At 35.9% G+C, this 19,798-nt stretch overlaps 3 protein-coding genes across 5 annotated transcripts; 2 read left to right on the top strand and 1 right to left on the bottom strand.

Annotated features, from left to right (window-relative positions):
- The first annotated feature begins 3,590 nt into the window (after positions 1-3,590).
- On the top strand, positions 3,591-5,420 carry LOC104710978 (serpin-Z4-like). Its single transcript, XM_010427643.2, has 2 exons — positions 3,591-4,079; positions 4,507-5,420. The coding sequence occupies exons 1-2, from the start codon at positions 3,708-3,710 to the stop codon at positions 5,278-5,280; spliced, it is 1,146 nt and encodes a 381-aa protein (XP_010425945.2). The 5' UTR covers positions 3,591-3,707; the 3' UTR covers positions 5,281-5,420.
- Positions 5,421-7,153: 1,733 nt separating this feature from the next.
- Positions 7,154-8,441, top strand: LOC104710977 (protein S40-4). Of its 3 annotated transcripts, none has more exons than XM_010427641.3 (2): positions 7,154-7,708; positions 8,085-8,441. In XM_010427641.3, the coding sequence occupies exons 1-2, from the start codon at positions 7,283-7,285 to the stop codon at positions 8,100-8,102; spliced, it is 444 nt and encodes a 147-aa protein (XP_010425943.1). In that variant the 5' UTR covers positions 7,154-7,282; the 3' UTR covers positions 8,103-8,441. The 3 variants fall into 3 exon arrangements, with proteins under 3 accessions (XP_010425943.1, XP_010425944.1, XP_010425942.1); XM_010427642.3 differs by having other exon boundaries at positions 7,160-7,670; XM_010427640.3 differs by having other exon boundaries at positions 7,160-7,767.
- A 5,357-nt stretch (positions 8,442-13,798) lies between these two features.
- On the bottom strand, positions 13,799-15,116 carry LOC147938312 (uncharacterized). Its single transcript, XM_087465583.1, has 6 exons — positions 14,982-15,116; positions 14,631-14,895; positions 14,351-14,426; positions 14,120-14,262; positions 13,956-14,040; positions 13,799-13,868 (listed from the first exon to the last, which is right to left on the bottom strand). The coding sequence occupies exons 1-6, from the start codon at positions 15,114-15,116 to the stop codon at positions 13,799-13,801; spliced, it is 774 nt and encodes a 257-aa protein (XP_087321709.1).
- Positions 15,117-19,798: the final 4,682 nt, after the last annotated feature.

The following is a 19,798-nucleotide window of genomic DNA, read 5'->3' as shown; positions in this document are numbered from 1 at the left end:
TTTTAGGGTTAAAAGTTTGGCATGGACATCGACCGCAAGTTCTCTCCAAAGAGATATGTATACGTTGTCACCACTACAACAAACACCATAAATGTTACACAGTTACAGACTTACAAAATGTAGAACGAATCTGAAAAAAAAAAAAAAAACCCAATACCTTTCTAAAATGCAAGTCAGTATTAAACTGAAAGTTGTCTTTGAAGGGTGGTTCTGATCTTTGTTTTCAAATGTTCGAGACGAGGATATTTGGCCAACAACATCTGGTGAGTGGGTAAATGTAGATATAAATCATATACTGAAGAACATAGTGGAAGCTAAGAGACCAGAAATACGAACAATGCAAAAAAGGTTGTTACCTGGAAGCTCCTCACCCTTGTTTACCATATCAAGCAAGTCTGAAAAAGTAGAGAACCTAAAATAATCAAAACCAATAGAGCATTGTCATTTTTTAACAGTCTCCAAAGACGTTTTCTCCGTGAAAACAATTCTCCACTTGTGCTTGGTGCGACGATAACGGTTGGAGGATGCAACAACATCGAAATCATTGATGCTGTACAACTGGCCTTTAACCAATTGATCTTGAAACTTAGACACACAATTAGGAACAACTGAAGCTTGTATAGTACAATCCTGAAACAAAGGCTAAATGAATGTGTTAAAATGGAGGTAAATCAGGGGTCAAGAGGAACAATCATAGAGATAATATACATTTTCATCAGTAAGGATACATTTTCATTAGGAACAATAAGTAACATATTGTTTCTTCAAAAGTCTCGAACTTCCCAAATATGGATGACCCAAACAACAATCCTATTGATACCAGTGTTGTGTATTTCGTTGGAGGTTGAATCAAGGGTAGAGTAGGGTGCTATTGTTTTAGTTTTACCCATGGTGTGTGAGAGAGAAGATGAGTGTCGTCAAAGGTTGTTATTTAAAAAAAAAACTTAATGCAATGGATGAGGGAGAGTAATCAGGGATTGGAATGGAATGTTAATGACCATGAAATCATAGGTGTTTGGTATTATTTTCATTACGTTATAATTGGGTGGTAAACGTAAAAATGAAAATGAAGGATATACTTCAATGGAATTTTTTAATTACCTTAAAGATTGTAATAAGTAATACAAATAACGTCATAATAATGGTTTATATGATTCTAATTGGTAGTGAAGATCTAAACCCCTTTCTTAATATTTCTAAATTTGATACCAAGCAATTTAAAAACGATTTTGGACAGGATTAATGTTACATACAATTCAGAACTTCAAATAGGTGTTCGGGATCTTAACACAGACATTAAACCAGAAATGATTTAGAATTTTGTGGTGGAATAGGAAAATTAAACCAAAGAAACCCAAGGATTAGGAGATTTTTGTGAAGGTACATCGGAGGTGGTAGCTGCTGGGAACGATGATTGTGAGAAAGTGAGTATAGGTGAATTTGACATCGTTTGGTTCATATCCTCCGGATGGGTATAAAGGCTGTCAATTATATTTGCTGGACTTGTAACTGGTTTTATTTTGTTAGGCCCAATTTGAAAATGTAAAAACAATGGTCTTTAAGAATAAGAAAGGACATGTGTCAGTTATATAATAAGCCATATGTCATGTTCTAAGCAGAGGTTGAGAAAAACTTTCTCTTATTATATAAGATATTGGAACGGGTCTATTATATATTTTGAACTTTCTTTTGGTCAGTAACCATTCTGATCAGCTTTCTTAAAAGAAAATTACAAAATAGCTCATCCAGGCAAGGAAGACTATAGTTCGTCATATATAGCCCATAATTTAGACAAGTAAGTCAGTTTATTAATAAAAGGAAATTATGGGCAAAATTTGCCAGAGCCAAATGTGAAAATTCGGTTTCATTAGCTATATGTTACTATTTTTTTTTTTCTTTTTGACAATCAATCTCGAGTCAAAATGGTTTTTGACAAAGTCTCTCACCCACGTGCATGCTGAGACCGAGTTCCACACTCGTCATTTTGTCAATTATTGATTGAGTTACAAATGTTCCTAAAGAAATTCTCATAGACAAACTCTCATGAAGACAGTTACATCATGAGTTTGTGCCTACGTAATTCTCAAAGATTGCTACTTTTCATTCAATTATTTCATTCCAAACTTGTATTTATGTTACCGTTCCTATACTATTACTGATACAACTCTATGTAGATGATTAAGGATTCTAGAAAATGAACCAAAACAATATTGGTTGACTTTTTATGCACAATACATTAATTTGCCTATTGTGTGGTATGGTGGTGATGTCCATCTCATAAATAAGAGATTTGTCAAACGGTTTTATATATATTTGAAGTATTCAAATCAAGATCAGTTCAATTGGTTCGACCATTATCATAAAATATTAATACATAAGCACTAGTTGATTTATTTCTTGAAACAAGTTACTGCATACATCAGCACTAGTTGATTTATTTTAAATAGTTCTCGTCTGTTTGATTTGGAAAAATGATTTATAGTGTTAGAATATACTAACACAACTCTTAGTTTTCAATTTGTGACTTCAAATAGTTTTCGACTTAGTATTAAGTTAATATGTAGACATTTTCATAAGGTATTTAGGCTATGAATGGTGACACACTAAATGCGGATTTCAAAGTGTGGTTTTCTAAAAAATGATTTTTACACCAATCACAAATAAATTTTGTAATTTGCGTTTTTAGGAAAGAGAAAAAAAGTCTGGTTGCGTTTTTCAAGGAAGACATGTTTACTTTTGGACCGCAGTTGTAATATGATTCATCAATTTATCAGCGGTTTTGTTTCCAGTTAGTTATCTATAGGATAAAAACAACTTTTTCTGTTTAATTTTTTTATAATAATGAGTTAGTAATCAACATATATATTTTTTAAATTGTTAAATACTTCTCACAGATAATTTAATTTTTAAATGTGTCTATTTAAAGATAATAATTAGTTCATTAATTTTTCATAAATTATAAAATAATGAGTTTTTATGAAAAAACAGATTTAAATAAAAGAAAAGAAAAAGTTAGTCAAATTGAAAATTTCATTTTATTTTTTAATTCACTAATATTTACTATATATATATTATACGTATCTTTCAAAAAATCACATACAAAGAAATTATAAAAAATTTCTTATACTATTTTATTATGTACTAATAGTTCAATTAATCTATATTTTCCTAATTCAAAATTTTATTAAAAAAATAGGGTATATATTTCATTTGTAAATAGATAAATATACCTAGTATATAACTATATATAGTTATTTTATTACAATAAATTTTAATATATAATTTTCAATAAACATTTATGTATATAAAAAATAAAAATATTTCTTTATTAATTCAAAAAATTTAAAATATAATTATACTAATTATTAATAAAACAATATGAAATCCGCATCGCAAATAACTTTCACCAATCAAACATTATTTTGTACTGCTTATTTTGCATTAACCGCACTTGTCCCGCAAATATATTTGTCCCGCACGTATTGCAGATCAACCGTACCGCATTATCAAATCGTTTATCCCGCACAACCAAATCCGCTGTTATCATTCAGACCTTTAAAATAAGATTTACTCTGTAATCGTGCTAAGGTGATGAGTCGTTGACTGTTCAAAGTTTATAGTTATTTTCTTTGAAACAAGATACCATATTTATCACCTCTGCATATATAGTACCCTTCGTCTCTCTCACATAGATTTGGGAACATCAAATGGAGAATCAAAACGACGTTGCGATATTACTAGCAAAGCATGTCATTGCCACGGTTGCCAACGGCTCCAACCTTGTCTTCTCACCAATGTCAATCAACATTTTGCTCTGCCTTATTGCCGCTGGTTCCAACTGCGTCACCAAACAACAAATCCTATCATTCCTCATGTCACCTTCATTGGATCACCTCGACACAGTCTTGGCCAAAACCGTATCTGTTGCCTTCGCTGATGGAATGAATAGGAGTGACTTGCACTTATCCACGGCTTATGGTGTCTGGATCGACAAATCTTTCTCCTTCAAACCTTCCTTTAAAGAGCTTTTGGAGAACTCCTATAAGGCTACTTGTAGTCAAGTTGACTTCGCAACCAAGGTAACTTCTCTATGGCTTTTTCAATTCTTATTGAAATTTTTCCCTCAGATTCAGGGGTTTCATGAGTTTCCAACTTGAAACTAATTAGCAATTTCAATTTGTTACAAGTTTGCTATGACTAATTTATGTTGTGTCAAATATGCTACAACCTACGATACCCGTCAATTAATATTTATCACTATATAGCTAAATAACAAATTTGCTACAATATGTATTAACTCATCTTCCGTGTATCAAATATTTGTAACAAAAAAAATTGTTATAATTTTTTTGTTGCCGCAAATTACGTACCTATATAATAAAAAAAGTTCTAGTGGTTACATGACTAAATGTTTACAACATAACTTTTTATAGGTACCATCTTATTTATATTACATCGAATTTTGGAATGATTGAATAATTTGTTGATCACTTATATATGTTGAAGCCTGCTGAAGTGATTGATGAAGTGAATACATGGGCTGAACTCCACACTAATGGACTCATCAAGCAGATTCTTTCACAAGATTCTATCAAAAGTATCCGTGAAAGTACGCTAATACTTGCAAATGCAGTGTACTTCAAAGAGGCTTGGAGCAAAAAATTTGATGCAAAGTTAACAAAGAGTAACGAATTCCATCTTCTTGACGGCACCACTGTGAAAGTCGCCTTCATGACCAATTACAAGAAGCAATACTTAGAATACTATGATGGTTTCAAAGTTTTGCGGCTTCCTTATGTAGAGGATCAACGTCAATTCGCCATGTACATTTATCTTCCTAATGATAAAGATGGATTACCTAATCTGCTTGAGGACATAGCCTCCAAACCGGGATTTCTTGATAACCATATTCCGCGCCAACGTATATTAGTTGAAGCTTTCAGAATTCCAAAGTTTAAGTTCTCTTTCGAGTTTAACGCTTCAGATGTTTTGAAGGACATGGGGCTGATTTTACCATTTACACATGGTAGTATAACTGAGATGGTTGATTCTTCTTCCATTGCTGAGAATATGCACGTCTCAAAAATTATCCACAAAGCTTTCATTGAGGTGGATGAAGAGGGAACTGAAGCTGCAGCCGTTTCTGTTGCTTCCATGACAAAAGACATGTTGTTGATGGGAAATTTTGTAGCTGACCATCCATTTCTATTCACAGTGAGAGAAGAGAAGAGTGGAGTGATTTTGTTCATGGGTCAAGTTCTTGATCCTTCAAAACACTAATCGAACTGATTTGTTGTATTTTGTGTGTACAATCCACTGAATTTGGTTTGTAAAACAGCCACTGAATTTTACTGTTCATCTCGGTTTAGGCCAACTTTAAATCGTGCTACCAATATTTATACATCAATCAGATTAAAGCAGGTAACGACTATCCAAAAATTCAATCACACCCACACATGCCTACCACTACGAATTATCTTCATTAACCATTCTGATGGGGGTACAGGTACAGCAGGTATGATATATCTGATTTGGGTTTTAATTATTAACTAAATGGGTTGGGTTCTACATTTTGGTTACGTTAAATGAAATTAGGATCTTAACTACCCAATATTTTGCGACTACATGTTTAGTGAAAATGAAAAGTAAATATGTTACTAATGTGAAGTACGGTACCTGTAAAATTACATAGTAATTTATAACTAGATTAGGATTCGTGCTAGAGCACAGATTGAAATTTCTTTTATTTCTATTATAATTTTAGAATAAAATATAATTTATATTATTGTTTTTAAAAGTCTTTTTTGATAAAATATTATGAAATAAAATCATATGCTAAATATGATAGCTTGGAAAAAATACTTACTTTGTAAGTTTTATATTGTTAATTTTGTAATTTTATGTATGATAAATGATTATGTTTGTTGTTTGTTTTTATATTAATTTTTGAACATATTTGATGAAAGTGTTTTAACTTTTAATATGATCCTTGCTTAGGTAAGATTTTATTTTCAATTGGACAATAAGATCTTGGAAATCACGATTAAGTATGATAAATTGCCAAAATTTTATTTATTTTATGTCTAATAGTATATATTTTGTAACAATACATGGAATACTAAAATTTTTTTTTTTGAAATTGTATAAATCATTTGGAATATTGTCTTTAAGATGATTCTATGGGATATTCTTAAGTGTATTTATATAGACATAGTCCACAGATTGAGCAATTAAACTATAACTTTTTTGTAACCATCATATATTTAATCTATAATCTATTTTGTAACCAACTTACAAAAATTATATAGTCTACAAAATAAAGTTGTTTACTTCCGTTTTACTGTTTGATGAAATCATATGAAATCATATACTGTTTGATGAAAGTGTTTTAACTTTTAATATGATCCGTGCTTAGGTAAGATTTTATTTTCAATTGCACAATAAGATCTTGGAAATCACGATTAAGTATGATAAATTACCAAAATTTTATTTATTTTATGTCTAACAGTATATATTTTGTAACAATACATGGAATACTAATTTTTTTTTTTTGAAATTGTATAAATCATTTGGAATATTGTCTTTAAGAGGATTCTATGGGATATTCTTAAGTGTATTTATATAGACATAGTCCACAGATTGACCAATTAAACTATAACTTTTTTTTGTAACCATCATATATTTAATCTATAATCTATTTTGTAACCAACTTACAAAAATTATATAGTCTACAAAATAAATTTGTTTACTTCCGTTTTACTATATAGAGGATTTTAGGTTTTGAATGATATCCTTTTTTTTGTTATAAATTTCATACATATTAGACTCACGTTATCAAAGGTAGCCAGTACCATATATGAGAAAGTAAGAACTGATTTAGAAATTTCTGCGCCGAAGTTTAAGAAACAAATCTTTAACCAAAAAAATATTATCTCAAACTTATATTAACCTAGAATATTCTCCTTTAAGAATCTAAAAAAATGATAAAAACGATAATTTAGGTAGATAATTTTACCATACCGTTTAAGTTTTAACGAACAAAAAACTGACATTTACTTACAAAAAGGTTTTTGAGAATATGCCACAAAATTAACCCATTATACATTGCCGCATGTAAATGTAATATTCTTCCACCACAAACCAAACTTGTGAACAAAAGTCTTTTTATCCATTTTTTCCATAAGCTCAAAAGCATTTATAAAAGCAAAAGAGAGAGACTACTCAAAGACTTCTCTCATAACCAAAAAAAAAAAAAAAAGTTCTTCTTCTTCAATTTTCATCAATGGCGACGCGTAAGAGCTATTACCAAAGGCCGAGTCATCGCTTCCTTCCAACAGATCGGTCTTCTCACAACGATTCAGAATTCGAGTTCGACGAGTCTGATCTCTACTCCACCCGCTCCGATTCACCTGATTTTCGTCGTAAACTCTTCTCATCATTGAATCGTAGATCGTCTCCGTCTCCGGCGACCGTGAAAACCACTATGGTAGTAGCTTCTTCGCTTCCGGTGAACGTACCGGATTGGTCTAAGATTCTAGGGAAAGAAAATCATAATCGCCATGTCAGGAGAAGAAGCATCGAAAACGACGAAGACGGCGGAGGAGGAGAGTTATTGCCGCCGCATGAGTATTTGGCGAAGACGAGAATGGCTTCGTTCTCGGTGCATGAAGGTGTTGGGAGGACTTTGAAAGGGAGAGATATGAGTAGGGTTAGAAATGCAATTTTGGAAAAGACTGGGTTTTTGGATTAATTTCTTATAAGTATAAGGTTCTCTTTTTTTTTTTTTGGGAGAATTTTGATAATTTTTTTGAGTTAATTAAAAAAAAGGCATTTGTCTTATGAATGTATTCGGATTTAGGCACTTTCGCATGTGCCTTACAAAAACAGGCACTTTGATTTACTGTAAAGTCCATTTTGCCCCTCTATTTGTGATGTCATTCTCTTCTCGTCTCTTTCGCTGATCGATCAAAACCAAAAAAATTTTTGAGGGTTTATTGTTTCCAATAAATCTGTAGTCGAGTTTCTTTACTCATCTAGCTTGTAATCGCTCATTGCTGACTCTGCAATTTTGTCATTCACTTTAGGAATCCTTTCGATGGTGAAGACGAGGAGTAAGCCGTCTTCAAGCTTATGCTAGTTGCTCAATATCATCCGTAGAAAAAGTCAGTGAGGCGCGTCTAGACTTAAGACATCCACAACGAGAGAGGGCAATTCAAGATTGCAAGAAGGATTCCCAATTGCTCAGATAATATGTGGCCGCAAATGTAAAACGGTTTGTAACTCGGCAAATTAAAGACGGCGGCGAACTCAACGCCGCCTCAGATTTCAGTCCCAGGTTAAATTCAGATTTTACGCTCTAAGCTTGTAATCGTGTTGTGTGGGTGATATAGGATTTGTCAATTTTGAAGTTAAATAAAGGTCTTTCACTATATTTTACCAAACTATATCAGATATATCAATGAGCGATGGCTCTCTGCATCAAGTATCGATCAACCTTTTGTTTCATTGATACAATAAAACTCACGATCAACAACAAATCAATTCACCAACGAACCGTAACCGTAACCAATCGATCCGATGTTCATAGAAAACACAGAATCAACATAGCTAGCTCTCAAGATGAGAGAAACCTAGCAAATACAGAACTATTTTTGAGTTTTACAAGTTTTTTATCAAATGATTCTTTTTCATAATTTTTGCAAATGAACTTCTCCGCCTCTTTATACTTCAACGTCGTCAATGGTCAACAACACCAACGGACACCACGTCATTAGCTCCTTTCCCTCCAATCAGATTCCTCAAAACCTCCACGTCAGCCACATCCAAACTATGTTCTTCTTCTCTCCAAGTAATCCTTCTTTCCCGTATCATTCATATATACATAGTTCTCAAGTCTTTCGTTTTAAAAGACGGATGGCTAACCAGTTCTAGAATGAAAAAATTGGTGATTTGTTTTCTCCCGATGGTGAAGGTTAGTCATTTTACAGCTTTCTGCTCTATCATTTACGTTTCATGTAGAAACTAATGTTTAATACTGTATTATTTGTACATTGTACTTGTCTGATATTGACATCACCATGTTATCTCTCATGTCCAAAACTTAAATTTTGCTGATTTGTTTGTGAAATTTCATGAACCTCTTTCTGTGTTTGACTCTCTTAACTTTTCTTTCTCACTCGTTTGAGTTGTAAAAATCCCTAAGGAATTGAACACTTTGTCTCAAGGTAAGGTCTAAGGAGATAATATTTGGCATTGTGCATTTTGTCACTGCAATTTTAATTGGTTTCCCTTGGGTTTAGTCATCTGCCTTGGCTTTAGGGTATAGTTTTATACACTCACTCCATCTTTAAATTGGTTTCCCTTGGGTTTAGTCATCTGCCTTGGCTTTAGGGTATAGTTTTATACACTCACTCCATCTTTAAATTGGTTTCCCTTGCGTTTACTCATTTGCCCTGGCTTTAGGGTTTAGTTATGATTTATGAACACCACGACATTGTTAAATAAATTTCCCTTGGGTTCACTCAACCGTCTTGGTCTAGATGCCCAAAAATTTGAGATATGTCCAACATCTGGTGCATGTAATAGTTGTCAACTTAGTTATAACAAGCGTTATAAAAATGTAATTTTGGTTTCCAAAATTCTATACTACTCTTAGTATACTATGCTGATCTGAATTTGTGTAGGTGAAACAAATGTTGAACTCTCTTCATTTTCTTCTAAAGGTATGATAATACATTAATTTCATTTTCATGGAAAGGTGATTACTTATGTCTTCTGCTTCTTTCTCTTATAATCTCCTTTGTTTCAGCTATTATCTAAAGAAAATTTCAGCCAGTTAACAAGGAGAGATAGATGTGGACATGTCAAGAAGAGTAGAGTTTTTTTGGTATATATAGCTAACTGGATGTTGATTTAACATTGTAATTGATTTATCGTGGATGAACGAATATTCATGATTATAATTTCAGCTAATTTCTTAGACCCAGTTTTTGGTGAAAATTCATTATTAATGGTGGAAGAAACACTCAAATACATTATGTATTTTATCAATGTATTCTCTTGCTTCTCTTTTCAAACATTGCTTAATTACATGACGTCAGCAACCCATTCGTTCACTAACCATTAAGATTCTCGCTCATTCTCTCAAGGGCAATATCGTCCGAAAAAGCTGAAATTTGCTCTACAGTTAAAGTATACTGTATATAATGCCTAAAACCGAGAGTCCTACCCAAATAATGCCTATTTTGACAATATTCCCATTTTTTTTCTTTTTGTAAAACTTTTTTTTACTAAATAACTTGATGAGAAGAAGAAGGCATAGAATATTTCATGTAATAAAGTTTGTAGCAGATTCATCAATCGTGTTCTGTTTGTCTGCCGGAGCAAACGTCTTTTTCCTACTCAGTTTCTTTAATCTTTGATCTCGGTTCATCCATGGAAGAGCAAGATATCGTATTGGCGTGTGGGAGGTGGAGGGTAGACAAAAAGCGATGGTTGTTTGATGTTGATACTAGGAAAGGGTGCAGGATTATAGTTGCCGATAAAGAAACAAAGTTTGAAGACTTTACTGCTATAGTGTACGATGACTTTGGTTTCTGTGAAAGAACTTCCGCGATAAAGTTGAGCTATATGTTAGATAGATATAAAAAAAGCGGATGTTATATGCCACCGGTGATTGTTTCGAATGGTCGGCAGTTTCAAAACTTTCTCAAACAGCATAGGAGTGAACTCATCCGGCTATGCGTTGAGATCGAAGCTAAATCTGGTGAAACCTTGTTCGAGGACGTTAAACCGAAAACCCCAGAACCAACACCCAAGACCCCTGAAGTCGTTGTAGATGATTTCGTAGGCGTGGCAAAGGAAATGGGAGAGAAAGATGATGAGTACGAGAGTCGGAAGGAAGACGGTGAAGATAATGTAGGAAATGATCTAGATGAAGATGAAGCAGATGACGAGGACAAAAGTAGATTTGATTACTGTGACGACAACGATGGTGCAAGTTCAGGGGATGAAGACTATCTGTTGTACTCCAACTTCGCCCCGGATGAAGCAGAGGAATCATTGGACGACGGACCTGGGGGTGGGTCTTGTATAGAGGAAAATGTGTGTAACACAGAATCAAATAACCGTACCCGCAAGACTAACTCTGCAGCTGATGCAATTGAGAAGGAGGTTCGCAAAATAGAAAACGGAGGTGGTGATATTACTGTGGGGGATAAGTTTGATAGCAAAGAAACGTTGGTGGCAAGGTTGAGGGTGCTGAGTGTATTAGATAAATATGATTACAATGTTCGATATTCAACGCCCGTTTTGTTAATCGTTGAGTGTTGGGTAAAAGGTTGTAAATGGAGAATACGGGCTTCAACCATGGGTGATTCGCCGGTGTTTCATATTCGCAGATATTGTCGTGAACATACTTCCTCTGTTACGGAACGATATGGCCGTAGCCGTAATGCTAAACCACCAATCCTAGGTCAATTATACAAGGATTATGTTGGTGGTGTGGGAAGTTCTGTTGTGCCAAATCTTGTTGGGGATGGGCTCAACCTACGATATGGTGTACAGGTTGGCTACTGGAATACTTCAATATGTTTGTTTTATGGTTGGCTCTGTGAGTGTACTTGTTTATAGGGTGTACAAACAGATCGTAGCTTAAGTTTGTTGAGTTTGTCAGAAATTAGTTGATTCTATGGCCTGCACTGCACATATATATAATTCGATCTAGTTGATATTGTTTAGTGCTGATGTCTTTTACTGACCATTTTCATATAATAGCTTGGCTACTGGAAGGCACATCGTACACTTATAAAGGCGCGAGAGTATGTTAGGGGTACACCTGAAAGTGGATACGCTGAATTACCGGCATATTTATACATGCTGAGGTCCTCTAATCCGGGGACCCTTACTAGACTGGTCGTTGATGCAGAAGACAGATTCAAGTATGTTTTCATTGCGATTGCTGGATGCATTAAGGGTTTCAGGTATATGCGGAAAGTTGTAGTTGTAGATGGAACCTTTTTGAAAGGTGAATTCAAAGGGACTCTTCTGATAGCGACAACACAAGATGGGATTTATAATATTTTCCCTCTGGCGTATGCGGTTGTTGATACAGAGAACGACGTGTCGTGGGAATGGTTCTTTACTCAATTAAGTAGTGTAATTCCTGATGATGAAGAGCTTGCACTTATATCTGACCGGCATAAATCTATTGGTAAAGCTATCGCTAAAGTGTACCCCCTGGCAAGTCGAGGAATCTGCACTTATCATCTTCACAAGAATATTATCCTGAGATTTAGTGGGAGCGAAACATTCCGGCTGGTAAAAAAAGCAGCTGCAGCGTACCGTGTAGTTGATTTCGAAGAAATCTTCCAGCAAATTCAAGAAGCGAATCCGCAACTGCATGCTTACTTGGTTCGTGCAGATGTAACCAAGTGGAGCAGGGCGCACTTTCCTGGTGATAGGTACAACTTCACCAAGAGCAACATTGCAGAATCGCTAAACAATGTACTGAATCCTGCCAGAGCCTATCCCATTGTAGAGTTACTAGAAGCTGTTCGGAATATGTTGACACGCTGGTTTGCTACAAGGAGAAAACAAGCTGCCGCAATGCCAACTTTACTCACCAAAGGAGTGGAGAACCTGTTACAGGTGTGACATTCATTAACATATCCATCGATATATATGTTAACGAAAGGAATGAAAAATGTTAGTGGATATGTTGTGTTGTTTTGGTTATATGAACTTACGCTTTGATTAACTCATAGGCACGTATTGAACAGTCAAGGCGTCTAAAGGTTCAAGAAATTGATGAAGATCGATTTGAAGTAAGTGGTGGTAACTCAATGCATGTTGTCAATCTGAGGTATAAGAGGTGTTCATGTAGGCGTTTTGATCTAGAGAGGATGCCATGCGTACATGCTATCGCAGCCGCATATACGGCCAACGTATCAGTTATAAACCACCACCATCCATACTTCTGCAGAGACAGCCTCTGCAGTGGGTATGCGGAGGCGATAATGCCGATAGATACATCCTGCATCGTTCCTACTGATATTACACCGTCCAGATGTAAACCGCCTTTTGTTAGGAATCCTCCAAGAAGGCCAAAGATGACGAGGAGGAAGTCTTTTGTCGAGGTTGCGTTGGAGACGAAGCGGCCCCGCAAACAGCATGCTTGTTCTCAGTGTCAACAGGTTGGCCACAACCGTACAACATGTCCAGCTAATATGTAGTGCATGGGCGACAATAGATGTGTTATCTTTTCTTGGCGTGAGGATAATACTCTTTTTTCCTAAGTGCCAACATAGCTTTTTGTAACATGTTTATGATGGCCCTTTTTAATTTCTAAGCCCACATTTTTGTTTAACTATAATTGTTGGAGAAATTGTTCCCGGCTGCCCTAGATGGGCCTATTACTCGTGTGGGCTTTTTAGAAATCTCAAGCAAACGGTTTTCTGTTTGAATAAGAAGCTTTTTAAAGCGAAATATATCTGTTTGTGGGCTTTATATGGTCCATTAGAGAGGACATAATGTGATGGTTGGATAGTGTTGACATGTTCACTTATCGTAGATAACTATTGTTATGTACGTACATATATTGCGGAGTACTAAATTTTATATTTTGTTGACAAAACATAACCATATATTATCCATAATCAGCATAACATTGGGTTCACTCAAAAGTACAAACACACCGGGGAAAAAAAAGTTAATAAATTGCATAGATCTGTGCCGGTTCTTTAAATAAATATGCTAAACTTCCTGAGTTCTCCCTTTCGCCCATCTAGTTCCTTTATTCTCAAGGTACTGCATTCTCCCCTACGTGCTCCATTATATGTTCTATATAGTAACGTCCAGCGATTTCAGATCTGCGGTAAATATAGAAAGTGTATTAACGTATTTGACAGTAGCAACAAATACAATTAGATATTTTAGTAGAAAAACAAAGAGCTTACATCTCCTTGTGATGTTCCATTCCCTCGAAATCTGGTTTTATATAGAACAGCGAAGAGGCGGTTGTGTTGACGAGGCAAGGAGCACCTTCAGAACATTTACAAAATTAGTTGTATATGGTTTCACAAGGCTAGTTTCCTTATCTGATCTATCAAATCGAACATACCTTCGTAGCTTCCAACCTTCCAGAACCGCAAAATACAAAAGACGGGTTCAGATGTAAAAGTAAGATGACACCCGAGTGCTTCCCAAGCATTTATGAAGCGAGCAGCATAATCATCTAGGGCACGACACTTGAGGGTTTCATTCCTACGATTTTCTCATGTTAATATTGAACGGGCATACGAAAAAACTTTAACTGTAAATGTATTGAAAAGGTAGCACAAATCTCCTTTACCTCCCATTCAGTAGGGTGAGGACAACTTCATTGGCCGCATTTGCCCCCTCGAGCAATCTTCTGTCTTCCACCCCAACTACACACCCACAGACATCTGATTCGGGGTAGACACATACTTTAAATGTTACGACCTATGTATTTTGATATGAAATTGTCTACTAACCTATTTATTTAGTATCAGGCCTAAAAACTAGTGATAATCACAAATATATCAATTAGCAAACGTTTGTTAACGTTGTTTCAAACGATTTGTGTAATTGAAAATTGAAGATAAGCGTACCGAATGATATGGGATGGGTAATTCTCCCTCGAGATATATCACCCAAATCTTCGAAACGGAAGTAGTGTTTTTGATTCACCGGTGAGAGCAGGCCCATCGTCGACTCATCAGTAAATTTGATTTGGAAAGGATGATGTGTATTCCTCTCCCTAAGTGTTGGCTGGATGACCTTGAAATTCCGAATTTCATACCAATCACCATCATAGATATACTTCCTCATTTTCTTATAGGTCCCTGGTAAAAATGCCACCTCGATTGTTTCACCCTACAAATTGCATATCAATTGTGTATAAGACCACTGCGTTGGTTAACAACTTCGTGCAAATATTTTACAAAGCAAAGTGGACTAACCCGTGTATTAGCAAGGAGCAGAACCCGCTTCCAAAAGAACTCAGTAACATACCACGAATTCAAGACCTTCGCTTGGATAATCCAATTCGTTTTTCCTGGTATAAGATCAGCGATGGCATCAACTCTAAACTCCATGGTTTTTTTCTGATAATATCGTGTTACTCGTTTCTACCCTGGGTTTGGAAAGGAGAAAGGGTGATGCTATTTAAATAAAACAAAACGTCGCCAGTAGTAGTTCCGTCTTTCTACCGACTCCCCCTCTCTCCTACTCTAATAAGCGCGACTCTTCGCTTTCTTTGTTTTTCTTCGGGTTTATATTTCAAATTTACTTTAATTCGTAGTGTACGTACAGACAACTAATTTATGTTTTGTACGTGGTTTTGTTTTATTTTTATTGTTGATGTATGCTTTCCCCCCCCCCCCCCCCAATGGTTTCTTAATTACGTTATGGCGCCCACCCACTACGACAAAATTGATTCAATGGTTGATATTGTAGAGTTATCCTAGTCACAATTTGGTTTAAACAAACCAAAATTTAATTACCGGTCCAGCAACATTGGAGGCCCAATACGAAAAGATCAAGTATTGTTTACTTTTAAATTGTTTTTCTCAGTAAGTCCGATGTAATTTTTAAATTTTTAAATGGGGCCTCAACTCAAACTCTAAAATTGAGGCCTTATTTTTAAGAAAATAAACAACAAATCCATACCGAATGGGCTTACTAAAATTGAGGCCCGATACCTATGTATCATAGAGATGTGTACACATCCGACTTCACCAACCGAATGCACAGTTGTAACAAAACAATACATTTCTCGTACCAAACGTAAGCATCCATGTACCCACACACACTTTGTTGTACATACACAATAGGCAGATATATCAATTGTGTATAGTTCTTTTGCAAGATAGAACAGTTAAAAAAGGAAAGGAACCAACATCAATTGGTACATGCTTAAAAATAACTAGAATCGAAAACCATGGAAACAAAAGGCCGGATTCAGTGCGCGTAAACCCTATGACGTAGATATTAGTACAGCGGTTATTACAGAAGACATTTAGATGAAACGTTTAGGGCGAAACATCTAAAGAGATAATATCACTAAAGGATCTCGGATATAGATTTCGCCAACCACCAAAGGCCGCAATTGTTGCACACCATGTCATAGTCTCGATACTTGAGAGAGTACAGACCATGCTCCAATAAACACAATTTAGCACATTCCGGAGAAGGGATCAAAGGGGCAATCGGATAGACGAATGTATCCTTGTACGTGTTTTCTCGCGCCGTCTGATATCTACCCAGCAACATGAACAACTCCCTGCCCAAAATCCTTGTTTGAGTTGTATTTAGTTGGTAGTGGTATGCAAAAACTGGTAAAGATAATGACCCGCCATGTCGAGGTTCCCATGTAACATAGAAAAAAACCCACATGCTAGTGTGGCATCATCTTCTGCGGGTACGTTACGAGTTAGAAGTGCAATACCTCCCTCAATGTCGCTTTCCTCGGCAACAACCCGGAGACCTTCGTAATAGATTGCCTTTTTGTTCCCAGCTTCAAGGCATTTTTCGAAGATACGCCGGTGCATCCCTTCCTCTCTTATTCTACGATTTCAATGATGTAATTTTTGAAACCAAGAAGGATGGCAAGTAATGCTGGAGATGTTAGCATCCTTGAGAACTTGAGGCGTAAGCGCTGTTTTGACTCCCCGAGGTCCTGCCTTGACTATTGGAGTTAGGTAGTTCAAACCATCTACTGCGAGAAACCCGAAGATGATAATCAACATCTCATCTGGTAGATGAGGCATTTTTTGAGACGCAGACGCCAGCTTGCTGTGGTTTTTAAGTAGGAACTGCAACTTGTACAGAAGGGTGTTTGAACAACTCAAAGTTCAGGTTGCACTCAGTGGGACTGGTAATTATAATTTATAGAACGCTAACGAGATACTTATTTTGCTAACACCATACCCGTTCATTGTTGTAATGTGCCGAGACATACGTCACTTACTACTGTTTAATTAAAACTCGCTGAGAAATAAATCACATCACGTTTATGGTAACACGACTTTGGGGGTAGGAGTTGTCACTTCGTCCAACCTACTGCTGTCATGTGTACCCTAAGTAGAGCCTAGCGGAATTTAAGAGAAATAATTGTCCAAGTAGTGTATAACGCATTTGACATCCGTTATTATGGTGGCGCCACGTAGATACGTAATAGAAGAATCTGCGTCAGAAACCTTTATTTATATTTAATTTGCATAATAAAAATTGCATGAAGGGAGATAATGCCCGAACTATTCCTTCCCATTCTACGTACACGCAATTTGCAAACTGTAATACGTACAAGGCCTTAAAGTATAAACCTTTGTACATACACTAAACGTACTTACTCTTGAACGTACACTGAAATTTTAAACGTTGTTATTACACTAACATCTTTCAGGTTGTGTACGTCTTAGTATTATATTTAATTGGTTTTGCAATGGGAAGGTACGAGTTATATAGTTTTATATTCATAAATCATCTCCGATGGTCACATTTAGGCACCCAACCTCTTAGCTTTCGTAAACAACATATTAAGTAGCGATAGATTCCGCGTTCTTATAATAATTATAGGCCGTACAAGGATTCTAGAAGATATTAGAACTGCGTTGATAACAAGATATTCGTCAGATAGTACGTTAAGGGCGAAACATCTGAAAGATAAAATATACCTACAGGATCTCGCATATAGCTCTCGCCAACCACCAGAGGCCGCACTTTGTGCAGACAATGTCATAATCTTCATACCGGAGAGAGTAGAAACCATGTTCCCGTAAACACAATCGAGTACATTCCGGTTTAGGGATAAAGGGAGCAATAGGATAGACGAATGTGTCCCAGTATGTGTTTACTCGCGCCGTCTGATATCTACACAGCAACCGAAACAACCCCTTGGCCAGAAACCTTGCTCGTTCCGATTTAATTGGGTAGTGATGTGAATCAAACAGTTCAAGAAAATGAGTAGCCATCTTGCAGTTCCCAACTAACATTGAAAAAAACCCACAAGCTAGTGTCGAGATAGGTTCCGCGGGAACGTTACGAGTTAGAAGTGCGATACCTTGCTTAATGTCTTCCACCTCGGCAACAACCCGGAAACCTTCGAAAAAAATTGCCTGTTTGTTGCCAGCATTTAGGCATTTTTCGAAAATACACCTATGGACCCCTTCATTTTGGACTCTACCATTTGGGTGATGTGGTGTTTGGAACATCGTCGGATGCCAGCATAAGCTGAAGATGTTAGCAACCTTTAAAACTTGGAGAGAGAGCGCCGTTTCTACACCTCGATGACCTGCCTTCAGTATTGGAGCAAGGTACTCCAAACCATCAACTGCGAGAAAGCCGAGGATTTTAATCAATATTTCATCGGGTTCTCAGGCATTTTTCCAGTTGCATGCGGCATTTTCACTTGCTTTTTCTAAAACAATGTTTCGTATGTGTTGCAACTTGTGGAGGGTACTCTAAATAAAGGGAGAGTTGTAGTTGGGAGTTGCAGGTTTTTTAATAATTTATGGCAATGAACGGCGACATGCATAAGTGCGGTTTTTAAGCTTTATTTTTTTAAATCCGCGTTATGTTACCAATCAAGAAATATTCTGTAGTTTTCGTATTTTTTTTTAAAAAAAAAATTACTGTTGCGGTTTCCAAAACAATCAATTAACCCATGAACCGCATATACTTTACCCAACTACCATTTACCCAGCGGTTTAATAAATTCCGCACTGAACAAAGCAATAATTTGATTTTTCTTTTTTATTTAATACTAATACAAGTTACAAATCAGCACATAATTCGACATAGAGAGAGGTCAAACTATAGCCTAAATACGTAGTAATCATTGTTCTATACACACCATGTGTGAATATATATAGAATGCTAACCAGAAACATATTTAGTTCACAATGTGACCAGATTTCATAACTTAGTAATGATTACAAATACATCATATTAAACGTACTCATCAAGACACATCACATCCCTCTACTTACTTGTTAAACAACTCTTCTACGTCTTCGCATATACGACTTTTGCGGGTATCAGTTGTCACATCGCAGTTGCCAACTGGTGTCATGTCTGCCACTACGTTAAGCTGAGCGGATAGTGAATAATCGAGATTGAGATAGTAGATTATACTAGTAGACTTCAAATCCGTAATATGGTTATGACACGTGTATACTAATAGGGGATATGGGGGATCATATATGGTTATGATGTAAATGGGCCTAAAATATTAACGGCCCATTAATATTCTCAAAACGACACTTCATCTATTTTGTTAGTGGATGTTTTAAAATCTTAATAATTAAATTAGTGGTTTGATGTCACCTCGCCATCTTGTCACGCAGTTATATCAAGTATCATTTATATCCATACCAAATACTTCCCCAACCATATCAACAAGTTCGTATTATAAAATCATTTGCATTACAATGTGCATATAATACTTGCACTACAAATATGACCAACCCAAATCTTCCTGACGATCTGTTGGCGCGAATAGCTAAACTAATGGCAGCAAAACACTGGTGGTACATGCAGTCACTCCTACGTTCGGGAAATAGAGGCAAAACTATAGTTTACCGTCGCGACGTCTTGAAAGAGGCAAATATCTTCAACATGTGCAGTGACCCCGATGATATCATGTTTGGTGGTCGACACAGGAAGTTTTTTGAAAGGTGCCTTGATGTGGTACACTTATCGGTCACTGTAGATGGTACACTTAGTTGTAGTGTTGGTACACTTATCGGTCGACGTACATGAAATCGATTCGTTAGAT

This window comes from Camelina sativa, chromosome 9 (genome assembly GCF_030686135.1).
Source record: "Camelina sativa cultivar CO46 ecotype springtype chromosome 9, ASM3068613v1".
Taxonomy (NCBI): domain Eukaryota; kingdom Viridiplantae; phylum Streptophyta; class Magnoliopsida; order Brassicales; family Brassicaceae; genus Camelina; species Camelina sativa.
This window is presented reverse-complemented; position numbering and strand designations above follow the sequence as displayed.